Source organism: Cotesia glomerata, linkage group LG9 (genome assembly GCF_020080835.1).
Source record: "Cotesia glomerata isolate CgM1 linkage group LG9, MPM_Cglom_v2.3, whole genome shotgun sequence".
NCBI lineage: Eukaryota > Metazoa > Arthropoda > Insecta > Hymenoptera > Braconidae > Cotesia > Cotesia glomerata.
The window spans coordinates 4831274-4850592 of NC_058166.1; the positions used below are offsets into that span (position 1 = coordinate 4831274).

The window sequence follows — 19319 nt, forward strand, 5'->3', positions numbered from 1 at the left end:
AAAAAATTGAGCTCAAATGCAGCTTATGCTGTAGACAAACCGGCAATTTTAAATGCTCTGAAATCGGTTTTACAAGGAGCTCGGGATTGGGACGGCCATGGTCTTCTTCGAAAGATAAACAATATGAACAAAAAAAATAACAGTGTAGTGGAATAAAATTATTCTTATTATTTATTTTATTGAAATAAAAAATTAATTTTAGCAAATCTTTTGTATGTTTATATTTTATTGGATTATCTTAGGGTTTCTGCAGGGCTGACCTAATTGGAACCTTATAGAGTATGCCCAATTGGAATATAGTTGGGTAAACCCCTTTGGGACCCAATAGGGATTACCCGATCGGGACCATCTTGGGTGCTGCGTTACATCCCAATGTTGGGTTCCCTATTGGGCACCCAATTGGTTTTACAATTTTTTTTCTAGTCGGGTATACATGAGAGTATAGTAAATGAAATTTTTTTGTTCATAATTAGTTTTCTACCTTAACCTGGCTGCATTTCAATAATTCTGTTTTGTAAGTGATCTAAACTAAAATAAAGAATAACCAAAAAATTGAATCAATCTCAAAGATTATATTGGTCATACGTTTATTAGTTATTTCTTAATAGTAAAGTTTATTTACTTGAATATGTGATAGGTCCTGAGATAAGGCAGTTTTACGCTTGAACACCACCTATTTATTTATCATTTTGTTATTTTTTTTCAATGACTAAATTTAAAAATAAAAAAATCAATTTACGAAGGACTATTATTTACACACTTTCCTGACTAGTTTCATGATTGTTCATTCAATAATTACTTGGTTCAAAAGCGTCCCAGTATTTTATTCAAAATTTCAATATTTCTTGGCGTACATGTTTTTATATATCCGAGGTTGAAAAGGATCATGTGAGATCAAAATTTTAACCTTCTACCTGCGATAATGGAAATAACGGCAATACAAGAGTTGAAGTAAGATTCTAATATACATTTGTCGAGTGTGTGTATCATTAAACCTTCACTGAACATCTTTAACCTTACTATATTATATACTACGTATGGGGTCACTGTGTAGAATCTTGAATTCTTTAGAGATACGAATTTCTGTATTATATATACGATAAATATTATCAATTTTGAACCTAAAATATAAACGAACAATATTGTAATAACAAAGCAATAGTGTAAAGAACTGCAAAAAAGACAGCACATAAAAGTAGAGAGGATGCCAGGAAATGCACTTGACGCTCACAAAACGCTACGTCGCGAGGATGAGTCATCCGAGATACGGAAAACCGGTTTGTCGTAACACGAAAGACCGTTCTGTCTCTATCTTTTTATACAACATCTTCGGTACCTTGTCTTGTTCCTATCCGTTCCATTCCCTCGATACCAAGACCCTCGTCATTACGAGCATCGAATCACAGATGAGACTTTAAAGGCGGCACCGCAAGATTGTCACTTTGTTGTAGATCCGATTCCTACCGCTTTTATACCGGGTGTTTAACTTCACTTTTCACGTTATTTTGCCTACTTAAGAACTTTAATACTTTAAAATTCGAAGAATAAAATTACTAATAAAATCTATTGACAAACCATGTGGATGGAAAAAATTACTCGGTAAAATTTATTAAATTTACCGTACACTAAAAGTCAGATTTTCAAAATTTGTCGATTTAAGACCTAAGTATTGCGTCCTTGCTGAAGGAAGTAGCATTCACGTAGTATGTGCGCTCTATTCACCAAAATGTAAAACTAAGGTTTGCTAGCTAATGATCCTAGATATAAAAAAAGAGTCTTTATCTGCTTTTTGAGTTAAAAATACTTTGTCATTAAATTTTTGTCGTAACATATCAATAAAGGGTTTCAATTTATATCATTGGCGCAGTAGGAAAATATTATTTGTCCATATTTACATCAAAACTTTGATGAAAAATTTAAAAATCTTTAAAAAAACTCGAATTATTGATTTAAAAAAATTCGAAAAAGTTGCTTAAAAAATCAAAGATATTTGAATCCCCATTTGACAAAGGGCTTAAAAATTTTTCTTACAGTCTAGTAAAACATATATTTTTTTCAAGAAAATTAAAAATGTTGGTCTTCAAAAAAGTCAAAATTTGAGTTAAAATGTAAAAAGAAATGGTAAAAAAAAAAGTTTTTTTTTTAATTTTTTTTTCGAAAACTACATTTAAAACTGAAGAAAACAGCCACTTGCAAAATAAAATTACGATAATTTAATCAGGAGTTATGAATCTCTGAAAATTACCTCATCGTTATCTTTTCGCGATTTTCAAAAATTCGTATTTCCAATGTTATTGAAAATTAAGGGCTCAAAATTTAGGATTTGATGTCTTTTTATATGTACAAAAACATATAAAAAATTCGACCGGATCAAAAAATATGATTTTTAAAATCAGGTGATTTGGCATGGAATGACCCATATTTATGTTTGGGAAATAAATAAAAATATAGTAAAAATTTGAAACTCACTATCAATAGGCCCATTGAATTTGAAATTCACTACAAAATGCCCATTTGTAGTCACTTTTAAAACACTTGGATTGACAGTGTATTTACATTTTTTATTAATAATTAAATTAAATTTCAATTCAAGAAGTTACTCTGCAACAATAACATAACAATGTAGATTTTCCAGAATTTATCTATAAATTTTTTTGAAAAAATTTGTAGTTTTTACAAAATTTTATCTGTAAAAATTACATATTTTTTTTTTTAATTTTAGTCATTTTTTCCGTTTAGAATGCACGTTATTTTCTTGTATTGAATTAAACGCTGTTATCCTTGTATAATTTTATTTATAAAATACAGATTAGATGAAGGGATAGAACATGATGTTGGTGTGATAAAATGAACGAAAGGGAACTAAGAAGTGGTGAGTGAAAGGGAAAGAAAGAACTAGAGAACGGTCGCGTCGGTATGGCGCCATCCATTTGTGTCGCATTGTTTCACGCACTGCTCAAGACACGCTTTACTTTAAATACGCAGTCTACTATTTTGCTGAATATATTTACTCCAGATCCGGCACAATAGTCAAGGACAGTGAAAAAAATTAAAACTGCATAATTATCCGTGTAATTGTTTAGTTAAATATATAAAAATTTATTGTTAGACTGTAAAAGTGTTTTAAAACACGAGTCATAGTCAATCTCGCAATGAGATAATTAAACCGCTGGGAATGAGTTAAGCAAAGGGCCAGGTTGTTCTTCTCGTCAGTTAGTGAACGAAAAAAAGTAACTCTGATGGAGAAAAATTCCGGGGATGCTACCGACAGAAAGGTAATAAAGGGAACCCAGGGAGAAGAAAATGACATCGTGGTTTCTCACACTCGTAGAACAAAGAAACAATGTTTCAAGCAATCGCCAGGATTAGTAGCGTATTGTATTTTATTTAGTTTAACCCTTAACTCATGTCAATTTAATTTTTAAAAAAATTTAACCGGTGTAAGATGCTGGCAATGATGAGTAAAACAAGTTGAAAAGTCAAGATGTACATCTTGGCAGAGATAAAGTTAGATGTATAAGATGTTAAATAGAAGAAAATTATAAATCATTTAGACAGTGACATTTGATTAAGACTGAGAAAGGTCGATGTGGCTTGTCTTTAGCCGACTTGTTAGCTTGCTCGTGATGTAATCATCAATTTAATCCCATCTCATGTAAATCTCATCTTACGGATTTTATTATTATATTATACTTTAACTTAACTACATTCCCTTTGAATTTATTAAAACAATAGAATGTCATTAAAGTATATTAAACAATTGGCTATTATTTTATTCTTACACTAATCAAAAAACTATCTTGACTCAGAAATAATCTTGATCCAAAATAATAAACCGGTTATATGGCTTCTAAAATTTTTTTTTTATTTTATATCATTAGTTGGGATTGTAAGATCGATATCTTCGATTGATAACTATTGTCACGTACTTCAAGGATATATAATGTCAGAATGATACTGTCAAATTTATAATGAAAAAACAATTTTTATTAACTTCTCGGAAAAAAGAAAAAGAAACAAATTACATTATTTAATGTAATGTGGCGCTTCGTATAAAAAACTGGAAAAATGACAGTTTCAGTTGTAATTTTTACAAATTTTGTAAGAATTACATTGTAAAATGTAAATATTACATTTAAAGCTGTGAAAATTAACATTCAAAGTTTGAATTTTAAAAATGTTATTTCGAAAGGGAATTATTCTAGTTTTAAATTTGAAGCGACACTTATTACTACACGGAAAGAACAAGATTACACTGGATAAAATTCGAGATTATACTCAGTGACATCTGTAGTGAAAAAAAATTTCAAATAGTAGCTAGTATAATCCACTCTTATAATTTAGATGAAAAATATGAAAATATACACAAGGAAACAAACTATTCGTAACGTGATTGGTCAAATACATCATAAACATGAAAATATATATAAAACTCCATACTAATATTCAGACGCGCGCTTACGCGCGCAACATATACTAGTCCAGCTTATACTGAGTGATATATGGATTATACTCATTGTAATCTCCCATTTTTCCCCCAGTAAAATCTCAGATTATACTGCGTAAGATTGCACTAAACATAATCTGAGATTGTATCCTGCAGAATTTGGATTAAACTCAGTAAAATCTTGGATTATACCCAGTGATATCTCCGCGATTTTTTTTCTAGCACCTCCGCACTTAGCATTATCATATGACTACGAACAGATTAGATCTTATTGTCACAAGTCTAAACATAAAAACATACGTCTTGTAATCTCAAATTATCAACAGCACTTCACGCGCAAGCGTTAGAAAGAAAATAGCGCAAATATGACACTGGGTATAGTCCAAAATTCTACTGAGTATAGTCCAAATTCTACAGGATACAATATCGGATTATATCCAGTGGAATCTTACGCGGTATAATCTAAGATTTTACTGAGGGAAAATGGAAAATTACAATAAATATAATATCACTCAGTATAATCTGGATTATACTAGCTACTATCTGAAATTTTTTTTCACCACAGATGTCACTAAGTATAATCTGGAATGTTATCTAGTGTAATCTTGTTCTTTCCGTGTATTTGCAATGTAATTTTTCCCTTTATCTATTTTCCGTGTAAGCATAACTTTGTTTTCTTCAGTGAAATTTTTATTTTTGGTTTAAAAATTAGATTCTTCATTAAAGATAGCAGAACAATCTTTTGGCAAATTAAAATTTTTATTATACAACATTTTATAACGATGAAAAACTTTTTGGTCTGAATCGAAGAATTTTAATTTATTGAGATAATTTTTTGAATTAAGAAAACTGAATATCTTGAGACATGAGTGAAATATTTTGGGATATATTTTTTCTGACTAAAGTATGACTAAAGTACAGAACTGCATTATGATTTTTACTTATAGAATTTTTCACCCATACACTTTCAATCAACTATCAAAACAGCTTTTTTAAAATGATTATTCTTAGAATAGTGTCTAAGGTCTACGACCGATTGATTTTAAGATTTAATAATCAGATGTCAGCTTCAACAGACTTCTTCAAGCGCCACGCTTAAGATTTTAAATCAGTTGATATCTTCTTGAGATATCGAATGAAAAATTTTATTACAGACACACACGACTGGACGTCTAGTTGTAAAGAGTCAGAATGGTTCCCAAGAACTTTAAACGAGATTTTAGGAAAACTCAACTTTCGAAAATTCAACCAAAATCAATAGCTTCCATAAACTTTTCAAATTTAAAATTTTCATGTCAAGAAGTTGAAAATATTGAAGAACCAATACTATAGAAGCAAAGAAGAAAAAAACAAAAGTACTCTCTATGATGTTTTTTATTTTATAGCGCAATACTTTTGTGGTCAACCAAAGTGGCGCTTCCTACTCTTCTGAGGTTTAAGAAATAAAACAACCAACTATTCTTGGGACAACTGTATACAATATACTTAGTTTTTCCTGGAGAGACCAAACTACTTCTGGTTATATTATATTACTTGTACAACCCACAGCTACTATCACCATAACCGAACTAAGACCATCAATTACGTATGAGTCAGGTAATTTTTCTAATGGCTCTCAAGAAACTGGTAAAATCATTTCCATTAGCCTTTTTATTTTATACTTCTAATTATTGAGTACTATAAGTTAAGTATCGAACTGTATTTTTATTGAAACACATCAGCTTATCAACTTCCCATTGATCATTTAAATTTTATCATAGAAGTTATGAATTTTTAACTATAAATTGAATAACGATATGAATTTAACTTGAAGAATACAAAGTCAATTTTGAGCAAAAAAATTTTCTAATAAAAATAATAAATTCATGAATTTTGTTAGAAGAAATAAAAAAAAAAATGGCGAAAGGAAGACTTGAGCCCAGGATCTCCAATTTAAAAGTCTGATACACTTATTTTTAACTTCCCGCTAAGAAAATCGAAGATTTTCGAAAAATAGGGAAGTTATTGGTTTTACCCCGTTTTTCGAAAATCGAGTTTTCATCAGATCTCGACGTTTCGAGGTCCTAGGAAGCTTTCCTGACTATTCCCGCGAGGGTGTCACTATGTCTGTATGTATGTATGTGTATGTGTGTATGTGCGTGTGTGTGCGCGCGCGCGTGTGTGTGTGTGTCTAAGCATGTAAACCACATAACTTTTGAACGGTTGCACCGATTTCATCGCGATTGGTGCCATTCGAAAGGGCTTCACCAAACTTAGATTTCCTGTTAATTTGAACCGATTCGGACCGATAGATTTCGAGAAATTTAGAAGAATCTAAAAAAAAATAGGAAAAAAAATTTTTTCAGAAATGGTTTTTTTGGGATAACTTTTAAACGGCTTTACCGATCGATTCCAAAAACTAATCAGCTCTCAACCTTGAAAAACCACGTCGATCGCCGCCAATCCGGTCAAAATCGGTTGATTCGTTCGAGAGATATCGTGAACGAAAGAAAACCGAAAAAAGTGTTTTTTCGGAGTTACTCCGAAACTTCTAGTTTTACCAATTGAAACTTAGCAATTCTTTATGAGGCTTAAAAAATTGCGTAGAATGCCGCCAACCGCGTAAAAATCGGTTCATTCATTTAAAAGTTATTGCGGTTTGAAAATTCAAAAAATAGTGTTCTATGAAACTTCTATCAGACTTTTGAGCTCAAAGAGCTCAAAAGCATAGAAAAGGTATCTTTTTGAGCTCGGAGAGCTCAAAAGATCACAGATTTTATTTTTGAACTCGAAGAGCTCAAAAAAGCGGCCAGGTATTAACGGAATTGGCGGGAAATTGCAGGGATGGCCTTTAGGGTCAACCGTTTTCCTAATTTTTTTTTTTTTTAAGTTTATTAACTTAAAAAATTACGTGTTTATCAAGAAAATTTCAAAAAAAAGAAAACTACAATTGAATATGCTTTGTTAACCAAAAAGTAAAAAAAAATGTCGTAAATAAAATTATTCTTCTTTTTAATAGAAATTAAATGGAACTATAAAAAATATTCACAGTGTATCTTACGGTAAAATCTACCTGAAAAACTTCTTAGTAAGATTTATTACAGTGGTAGTCTCAAGTGGTTAAGGCGTTAGGCAATACAAGAGGAACCGAAGAGAATCGACAACCATTAAAAAATTTATAATACGGGAAAGGTAGAGTATAGTTTGCTGAGGATTTGGTTTTACAATATACGCACCTGGAATTTGATTTGATCTTTAAATAAATAGAAACGAGGGTTAAATCAAGTAGGATGCACGGAAAAAGGGGATCAAGTTATTAACAATCGTAGTCAAAAGAAAAAAAAAGTTAATTTTTTACAATAAACAAAATATGAGCTAATATTTTTTAATTAATGTCAAATTTCAATTCGTATAATAAAATCTGCGCTTTAATTGTAACTATCTAGAAATTTGGGGCTAAATTTTTCTAATTTTTTCGAGATTAAACTAAATTCAATCATGAATTTTATAATATAAAAAATTCATATTAATCAGTACCATCATTAATTATATTTTGAATTGTTTACCCGTTTTAAGATAAGATTATCATAAAATTTTCAAAACTTGTAAGATTAAGGGGAGGGGTAGGGTTTTTAAAGCGAAAAAGAAGCATATTTTTGTGATTTTTTTGCGGTAATATGAGTGATATAATTTTATTAAATTTAATTACATATTATTGTACAACTATTGAAGTATGTCAGAAAAGATTTTCAATGAAAAATATTAATACATAAGCCGGTGACGTTGAATCTCCAGAGGCGCCTTGAAAAAAAGGGGTTTTACGGTGAACATTATAACTCGTTACCGGATCATCTGAAACAAAAATATTGATATGCGTTTTGAAGGGGATATATTTCTCGAAGTAATCAGGAAGAGATTTTTTTTTTTTTTTTCTATTTTTTACCGTACTTGAAAGTGGAAAACGTGATTTTAGCTAAAAAAAAAATCGCGGTTAATTTGTTATTAAAAAATAGACGGAAATGAAAAAAAAAAATCTTTCTGATTACCTCGAGAAATTCATCCCCTTCAAAACGCATATCAATTTTTTTGTTTCAGATGATCCTGTAACGAGTTACAATGTTTACCCCAAAACCCCTTTTTTTTTTCAAGGCGCCTCTAGAGATTCAACGTCACCGGCTTATGTATTAATATTTTTCATTGAAAATTTTTTCCGACATACTTCAATAGTTGTACAATAATATGTAATTAAATTTAATAAAATTATATCACTTATATGACCGCAAAAAAATCACAAAAATATGCTTTTTTCGCCTTTATAAACCTCCCCCCCTCCTTAAGACGTGATACAATTTCGGATATTTTTATAACACCTACACTGAGAAAACGGTTTGTTTGACTCAAATACACAGATTTATTTGAAATGAATCAAAAATATTTATTTAATGTTAACAAATTTCTTTTATATAAATATATATTACTTGGAATCAAATACTACTTCGTTTTGGTTTATTTAATTGAATCGACTCATTTATTTCATTCAAATAAAGATTTGTTAACTATTAACAAATCTCGTTTCAAGTAAATTACGCTTGGTGTCGCTATTTTTTAATGTAAGAGTATTGTTTACATTTGACTTTTTTGTGACCAACCACTATTTCTTTTATATTTATTTTATTATGATATTAATTTACCTATTGATCTTAAAGAAATTTAATTTTTTCCGGTTGTGAATTACTATTTTTTTTTTTCACTAATTTTTTTTTTATATTTCATGCAGTTATTGGAACGAAAAAAAAATTTCTTAACTTAAAATCCGTGTCGTTTAGTAATAATTTTTTTACAGAAAATTTTCAAATGTATTATTGAATATAAAATTTGTATATTTTATAACAATATTAGTTTATTTTCGTAAAAAAATATATCTATTACTTATAATACTAATAAAAATACTATGATACTGAAGTTAGCCGTCAGCTGTCAATTTAAAAAATTTTAATAACAAATCAATTACAATAAAAAAAATGCTCCTAAAAAATTTACACTTATAATATTTATTAATTTTAACATGTGAAAATTTTTAATTAAAATTTTTTCATAATAATTTTATTGTTATGAAAGTCGTAAAAATTTACAGATATCTGTTAATTTTAAATAATAAAGTTAGTCGACATTTTTTATTTTTTTATTTTGCTTAATGTGTTAAATTAGAACTAAATAATATTTTTTTTTAATTGCACACTTACAGTTTTTCGAATTTTTTACAAATGAAATTAAAAAAAAATTTTTTTTTGTAAAATTTTTTTCAATAAAAAAAATTCTAAAAATTTTTAGATGTCGGCTAACTTTATGGTCATTGTTAATTTCAGTATAAGTAATAATTCCAAAAGAAGTGCCCATTTTACCCCAAACGTTCGAAATGTCCACTTTTACAACTTTATAACCTAAAACTAAAAATCATTGCTTTGAGTATATTCAAACATACCATTTATTTATAGTTAACAAATCTGATTTGGTTGAAATATACGATTGTTAGCACCATAGAAATATTTGTTAACTATAAACAAATCTGGATTTCATTCAAATATACTATAACTTTGTCTCAAATAAATAAATTTATTTGTATCAAATAAATATTTCTGGTGATATTTAAATAAGAGATCTATTTATAGTTAACGAGCCTCATTTCATTTAAATGAATCGTTTTCTCAGTGTAATAGAAAATCAAGAATACTTTGGAACATGCGTACACGGAAAGAATGAGATTACATTGGATATCATTCCAGATTATACTTAGTGACATCTGTAGAGAAAAGAAATTTCAGACAGTAGCTAGTATAATCCACATTATACTGAGTGATATCTGGATTATACTCATTGTAATCTTCCATTTCCTCCAGTAAAATCTCAGATTATACCGCGTAAGATCCCACCAGATATAATCCAAGATTGTATCCTGTAGAATTTGGATTATAGTCAATAGAATCTTGGATTATACCCAGTGAAATCTGCGCCATTTTCTATCTAGCGCCTGCGCGTGCTGTTTACAATTTGTGAATTATAGTCAACTATCAGTATATTGAACATTAAAAAAATATGATTGATGCATTAATTACTATATGAACATTTATATTTTGTGATATGCAACAATATGTTTTATAGACGGTATAATTATTATAATCACAATATATGTAAAAATAGTGTACAAGACGTATGTTTTTACGTTTAGACTTTTGACAATAAGATCTAACCTGTTCGAAGTCATCAGATAATGCTAAGTACGCAGGCGCTATAAAAACAATCGCGGAGATATCACTGAGTATGATACAAGATTCTACTGAGTATTAAAAATTAAAAATTATCTTCTGAGCACTCTGAAAAACTTTTTTCTCTGGTTTTTTTTATTTCTGATTCAATTGAACTTGAAGTTATAATGTTGAGACAGGTCTAGGACAGTGGGATGTGTAAGCATCAAGAGATGACGCGATCGAATGTACCAATCGGCTATTTAACTCGATTGAACAAGCTATAGAACAAGAGATCCTTCATTATAGAAATTAAATACATAGTTGTCTAGCCGAGTATAATAAACGATTTAGAAAAAAAAAAATTCCCGACGATTTTAGCGTTTGTATCATAAACATATTTGTAAGTAATTTAATGCAATGAAATATATTAACTGGAGTTTACTGATTTATCTTGTCTGAAAGCGGAAGCAATGTCTAATGTTTCTGAACCTCGATAATCGCGGCGATATAACAAGGATAATTATATTTATGATAATTGCAATAAATTGTTTGTGAACTCATTCTTCGCAAATGAAACAAAACTCATAATAATCAAGGATATATTCCTTTAATATAATAGTTATGCAGGTATGTGTTAAATTTATGCAAGTAAAATCGACAAGACACAGTATAAATACCCCTGATTAATTCAACTCATCCATAGTATGCTGTATTATGTTTGATTATTATTATTCTAACTTTTTTGTCCGATTGATCGAAGAAAATAGTACAACAAACCGGCACAGTGACTAGTAGACATAGCAAACGCGACCATGTTAAGTAAAGAGAGTGATCACTAATTACTTTCATGTGTATATCTAACCTGGTGTAATTATCATGGAATGCATAGCATGGAAGTAGAGCTTCTTAAAAATTTAGATGAATGATCAATTAGAAGTCAGGACAGCATTGGAACTTACCTAGAACAATCAAATAAAAAAAATATAAATAATGGTAATAATCATTATCATCAGTCTATGTATCAAATAAATTAATAATAATCATCTATATAATTAAGAAAATAAGAAATTTCTTGTCTATTGAGTGTTTATATGATATTATGAATTTTTTTTTAATTAATTTAATATCATTAGAAAAGTATTGACCTGAATTTGTGCCTTTTCAATGTTTCATATGCTTTTTAGTAATAGTTTATTTATTATGGTAAATTTTCGAAGTATTTATAAAAAGTTTGGGAAATCCAAAAGTGCACACCTCATAATCTTATTTTCCATAATAAAATTGATTAAAATAAATTACAAATACTTTTAAATCTTTCGCGCCATTGTCCACCAAGAAAAAAAAGGTACTGCGCATGGGTTGTAAACGAACCTTATTTACATAGATATAGATATACAAACGATAAGTGGATTTTAGTTTATTGCTAATTATAATTAAACTACATTGAATTAGATTGTGATCTTCAAAAGGACTGAGTTTTGGATAATATTGAAGCGTATAAAAAAAATAGACTTGATCAGTAAAGTTTTTCGGCAGTTATCGTGACCCAGACAGTTTCTATCCATACATCAGACACACGGACGTCCACGTAATAATTTTTTTAAACATTATTTTTATTTATATATAAAGCTAAATGTCTTTTAAAAATGTCGTAAGTGTTGAAACTAGTGTTTTTACATGACATTAATGTGTAAATACTATTCTACATATGCGATAGAAAATAAATAGAGACAATTTTAGTTCAAAAAATCACTTGATTTTTGTAAGGTGAGAGTAGAGCACTTCCGCTACGCTTACGAAACGTGCAATAGATTCAAATTTCGCGATAAATGTCGAATGGTTATTTATTTATTTTGTTTTATACATGTGAATATGGTTAAAGGTCAAAAATTAATTTATATACTTAACAGACTAAGAAAAATTTTGTAACAGGTATCACTTTGTCGTAAATAAGGTTTGATATTTTTTTAGCCATAGTCATTTATGATTTAAATAATTGAGAGAGTAAAGACAATTTTTTGACGAGCATATTATTTTTAAAGGAATTTTTATAGTTAAATTTGATATCATCCGAACGATTTTGATAAGAATTAGTGTCTTTAGGTTTGATATATATTTTAGTAGTCAATTTTTTGTCAAGTTTATGGAGGAGTTTTGAATAGTTTGTTGGTTCTATAAATTTTTTCCGTCACATTTGTCCATTAAACTATTCGTAATTGATCCTATAATAGCGCTATCAATTTTAAAATTTATTTAAAAAGGACCCAAATCATGAATAGTCAAAAAATCATTAAACCAAAATTTTCTTATTCATAATTCTTAACTCCCAGCGGTTGCACAATGACTACAGATTGCTACTAACAATAATAATAATAATAAAAAAAAGATAATAACAATAATAATAATAATAATAATAAGCAGGCAATTAATTAAGTTTATACATATAATAATTAATGATCTTTTGTAAATGCACAATAAAATCGAGCAATGATCTCGAGTGACGTCATGACAATATAGTAATTGGCTACACCGGATATATTGTATGGATACATTTATGCATCGTATAGCATTTATAGACAAAACACGGATTGGTTGGAACGTGATTATCGCAAATTACGTTTGGGTACTTGCAATTCCATGTATGATTTGAATGCGCGTGGGCAATCTCGCGCGTGGGTGACTTGTACAGTTATCCAAACATTCACCATCATATTCACTCTACAACTTTACTTTTATATATCTATATCTTTATCTATACATACATATATATATATATATTATATATATATATATATATATATATATATATATATATATATTATGTTCAATTATAACGTTCTATAATCCTTTCTATTTAACTATAAGTCTCGGTAGAATTAACAAACCAAACTTATTATATATGAATCATAGTAATTATCTTTCTTCTAACGTAATAACTCGACTTATTTGTCTTTAATATATTTTTAGAATCACACTTACTGAGTAAACATTTCACAGAGAACTGAGTAAATATATTATTTAAATATTTAAACAATACACATTGTAAGAAACAGAATATGTTAAATTTAGCGAAATGATTTTTATTTTTTCTTCATTTAAATGAAATTCGTTAGTTATTTGGCAATGGATTTACGAGAGAAAATACGAGATAATTAAATTAGTACGTTAGCCAAGCTTAATAAAAGCAATTCATAAAATGAGTTGATTAAGATCCAACAGGAAAAGAAAATGGTTGCCAAATTTACCACTTAATAAATTCATTCATGAAATTTACAAAATAATTCTTTAAATATATTGTTTTATACATATTGGCGTTTATTTATTGTTATAGATATAAAATATAATTTCAGTTCTTGTAATCTGATGAGCAAAAATTTTCAATACACGTGTACGCTATACTAGGCTATTAAAATTTATCTACATTGGTGGAATACGTAATGTTTAAAAATACTAAAGAGGCATACAAAACTTTATTTGAATGACATAAGTACACAACTACTTGGATGAATACAAATAGTGTTTAACCTTTATTTAGTGATACATTACTTTGTGAAGAGTCTTATCGCATGTTTTGAGATATGTATTTTCATTTGCGAATTATTATTTGACTTAGTGAAAGACGGTAGTTATTAACTAGTTCCAAGAGTAAATATTGTTAATAATTGCATATTTAATTGTTTTATTTTTATAAAAAGAAACTAATTGAAGTTTTTTACTTTCGTCAACGAAAGTATGTCAAAACTTCTATTCAATATAGCTTTTTCTCGAAATAATCTACTCTTTTCTATCAAAAATAATATAGACAGTAATATAAATTCAATAACATCTTAATTATGGAATTAACTGTAATGATTTGTAATTTTTTTTTATTTGCCTGAAATATTATTTAAGCACCTCTATGTAAAATATTATTGATAATAAAATTAAAGAAAAGGATTGTTAATTAAAATTAAATTTAAATCAGAATTAAAATTATGATTTTTTCAACATTTAAAAAATTAAGACACTAAAGAAAATTGGAGTGATAAAAATTGTAAGGCGGCTCATTAAAGATATTCGTTAAAACAGTATGAAAAACATTTTTAAGTAGGTTTAATTATTTAAATTAAATTTCATAATTTTTTAATCGGATAAATTTGAAATATAACAAATAATTTTGCATCAAACATTAAATTTTTTGTTCAGAAATGTAAAACGTGTTATACACGGAAAAAACGAGATTTAACTGGTTTCCATGTTGGACTGAACCTAGTTCCATCTATAGTGAAAAAAATTTACAAAACAAAAATGGTTACTACTTCAATGTAGACTGTTAGTAGGTACAGTTTTCGTTTATTTCAGTTCAATCCGAGATGGGGCTCAGAGCCATCTGAGATTTATTTATCTCAGATGGTTGTCAGTACCACGCGCATGCTCGTCAGTCCCATCTTACATAGAAGTGGCGTCCATTTGGAATTTAACTAGAATCTATGTACCTATTTTTACATTATCATTTTTAAGTGCATTTTGCAATCAAATATATATGAATGAATAATAAGTATATTATACTGAATAATACACATTATAATTTTATTCCAAATCAAAAAACTAATCCTTAATAAGTTTAAAAAAAAATAAGTTTAAAAAAAAATAAATTAAAAAAAAAATTTAATTTAAAATTAAAAAAAAAAATTTTCATTTCAGTGTGGTACTATTTTTTAGAATAAGATGTTGATGAATACCAATTTTCATATTGTTTTAAAAAATAGTACCACACTGAAATTAAAATTTTTTTTTTAATTTTTAATTTTAATTTTAAATTAAAAATTTTTCTTTTAAATTTATTTTTTTTTTTTAACTTATTAAGGATTAGTTTTTTGATTTGGAATAAAATTATAATCTGTATTATTCATTATAATATACTTATTATTCATTCATATTATTCATATATATTTGATTGCAAAATGCACTTGAAAATGATAATGTAAAAATAGGTACTATCTTCAGATAGATTCTAGTTAAATTCCAAATGGACGCCACTTATAGAAGGTAAGATGGGACTGACGAGCATGCGCGCGGTACTGACAACCATCTGAGACAAATAAATCTTAGATGGCTCTGAGCCCCATCTCGGATTGAACTGAAATAAACGGAAACTGTACCTACTAACAGTCTACATTGAAGTAGTAACCATTTGTAAATTTTTTTCACTATATATGGAACTAAATTCCATCCAACATGGAATCCAGTTAAATCTCGTTTTTTCCGTGTATTTTTTGTTATATAGAATTTAATTATAAGATTTAGATTTATTTAAAGCAATAAATAAAATAAAAAGTGCACTAACATTAAACGATTTTAAAAGACTTAACTAAAGTGAAAAATCATTCTTTATAACTGATGAATTTGAATGAAACATAAAAATAGTTTGTAATTTTAAGGATGTTCATGTGCTATGGAAAAGTCAAATGAATAACTTTTTATAAAATTTGGGGTATTGAGAAAAATTTTTAAGTATACCAATAATCATCTTACAATGATTTATAATTTTTTTTTTAATTACCGGAAATATTTTTTAGACATCTATTTTAAAAAACCAGTAAATATAAATTAGTCGCTGATTTGACGTTCATCTTTATTGTTTATTAAATTCGACAAATCTGTCATTTCTAACTATGTAATTAGTTGTATTCAGGGGCTTGTTTTCAGTACGATCAAAAATGAACAAAAATAATTTACCAAGTAAAATAATAAATAATTAATTTAATCATTCGTCAACACTATCTTTTTAATGCATTTATAAAATCTGTATGAATCAGATGGTTTTTTTAAATATTATGATATCTTCTTTAATAATATAAACATTATAATTTTAAATTAAAAAAATACTGATGTGCCATAAGTTTGTATGTTAAAAATCTAGTTATTAATCATTAATAACTTTTTAAAATAATCGATAACCAATTTTCAATTTTTGAGGAAAGATCCCTGTATGATTGAACTTATCAAAATTAAAAAATATAAATTTATATCTGCTATTAAGATTTAAGCATGAACCTTTTTAACCAATCTTTGAAAAAATAAATTTTTTGACAGTGCAATTTCAGTAAACAAGCATCTCTAAAGCCAAATGTTAGTTAAGTCATTATTGCTTATTACCATCCATATAATCTTGAATCAAATAACAATGTTTACTGATCAAAGATATAAATCTCTCAAGACAAGATCACGATATTCTAGCTTCGAAATTAAAGCGTCATATTTATTACAATAGCTTTAAATTTTGTGCAATTCAGATTGAATGATGAATGTCTGAAATTTACAACAAACTGTTAGAAAAAAAATACTGATGCAACAGTTAAGTCAAATAGATCATTGACAATAATATACGTAATTTATACGTCAGTTGATTGCAAAACACCGAATGCGAGAGAGAATAAAAATATATACATCTATAACTATTTATATAGGTGTAAAATGGAAAGGTAATACTTTTATTAAGGACACGTGAAGACTTGTTCAATTTTAAAATTGCCAATCAGCTGAAAGTCGTTAGTTATACTGTAATAAAACGTCTCGCTGAGTGTAAAGTAGAATAAAAAGTAAAAGAATACTGCAATGTGTCTAGTCTTGTATTGTTTTATTTTAATTTTACCGCGGAAAAAACATTTTTTTTTTTCAGTATTTTCTCGACAAAAACAAGTGCATGGAATGGTGCCTTTGGCTACGAAGGAAAGAGTACAGAGATATAACACTCGACTATTTTAACCGTGAAATAACTCAGTTTGTATGGCGACTCTAAAAGAACTGTGTTGAACAGTAGTACAAGGGGTTTAAAGGGTGAGAAGGGAAAAGCGCCATGACATGTCGCATCTAAAGATAGAGCATCAAAAAACAACTATTAAATACTGTGTACTCTAGATGCTTTTTAATTTTTTTATTTAGTCACTTTTATATTCTTATCACTCATATATATTTATATCTGTTTGATTAAATAAACAATTTGATCGCAATTATTGTAGAAATAAACTTTGTATGATATGACAATGGATGTATATTTAATTATTAGTAAATTATACTGATAAAAAATACACAGTAAACTAATTGTTTCTAATTACTGTAACACGTAATTTATTATCGTTATATCTTTTAAAATAATAAGAAAATAATATGTTTGTAAGTTTTTAATTTTTATGAGGATTAACATTCATAAAAAATAACTTTTTTTCTTGAACTGATTAAATGTGAAGACATGATTATTGATGACTAATTATCTAATCAATCATGATAAGATTTTTTATTAAAATTGTATCAAAAGTAAATCGAGTTATAAATCTTTATAAAAAAAATTAAGTTAATTTAAGAGCTCGTGAGGTAAAAGCCCCCATTGTTGAGATTAAGAGTGATCATGAATATATGAATTTTTTTTATCGTGTTTCAAATCAATTTTGTCAACTTTTTTTTAGGACATTTTAATCATTGTTTTTACTTATTTAATTTAATAAATTAACTTTAATAGCGATGAATTTAATAATTATAATATCAACTTAAAACCAACAAGTCGAATGTGTATTATTGGCAGCGCAAAAAATTCAAAGAGCCGATTATTGACATACCATTGACCCTATTATTGACAGCTCTTTTATTACAGTTTAAATTATATTAACAATAGTCATTTTTACTAACTAATGCAAAACTATCAATAATTTTTATTATTTTAAAATTCGTTAAAGACCTAGCTTCTCTATATTTTTTACCAGGTTTTTTTTTAGCAATTTTTTCTAGTCTTAAATACTTTGATTCTTATAAAATCACATGACAGTATGTAAACACTAATACGTTAATATGTATGTTAAGGGGGTTAGGTTACCTTACATTTTGGAATATGTCGTTAGTTGACTCAAGTTAATTTTTGTGTCCCTATCATTGACATCCGCTATTTTAAAATTAATTTTAACTCGATAAAGTATAAATAAATGATTATATGTTTATTTAGACTAGAAATAATCTAAAATAATTTTAAACCATGCAATTACATAAAAAAACATTGAGAAATCTGGATTTGAAAATAAGGTCTTTCTTAACAATGTTGTTAAGAATTTACAAACGTATAAACAGTTTTGGCCTACTTGAAAAAATGAAATTTTTTGCGGTAAATAGTTTATACCTTGAAATTAAATTTTATTATTTTTTAATTTAAAAAATATGTGAAATTGTCATGAAATATCAAAAATTGTGATTATTAACAGATTTTAATAATGAAATAATAAAATTAAATAGGGTGTCAATAGTGGAGACCCTGTCGATAATAGGGGCTTTTACCTTACTTTTTTTTATAAATCATTGAAGATGTTATACATATGGAAAAAAGATTTTTAAAAAATTAATCATCACTGATTTTTTCTCGGAACGTGTATAAATATAGTATAAACAAAATAAAGCACGGATGCAAATAAAAGACGACTTTGAAACTAAATAAAACAATACAACTAGCAGTATAAGTATATATTAACAGCGACGTTATTACAATCGAGTGTTTCATTATCAGCATGTTATCCGAGTCTACTCGTTGACTAAGCAAACGAGCAAACTGAAATCGCTCTAAAGCCATCCTTGAACAATCCCAAGTACCAAGTACTACTCTACTATCTAAAAGACATGCCAACGAG

General features: G+C 27.7%; 1 protein-coding gene across 9 annotated transcripts in view; it reads right to left on the bottom strand.

Annotated features, from left to right (window-relative positions):
- The window catches only part of LOC123272099 (protein scalloped), a 159523-nt gene that overhangs the window by 114271 nt on the left and 25933 nt on the right, over positions 1 to 19319 (bottom strand). For 3 of the 9 annotated variants that reach the window (XM_044738743.1, XM_044738744.1, XM_044738742.1), the window contains one exon: positions 11534 to 11630. The exons of the other annotated variants lie outside the window; for them this stretch is intronic. In XM_044738743.1, coding sequence (XP_044594678.1) covers positions 11534 to 11558 — 25 coding nt within the window. In that variant the 5' untranslated portion in view covers positions 11559 to 11630. Of the gene's footprint in view, positions 1 to 11533; positions 11631 to 19319 lie in introns of those variants that run through there. 9 annotated transcript variants of the gene reach the window in all.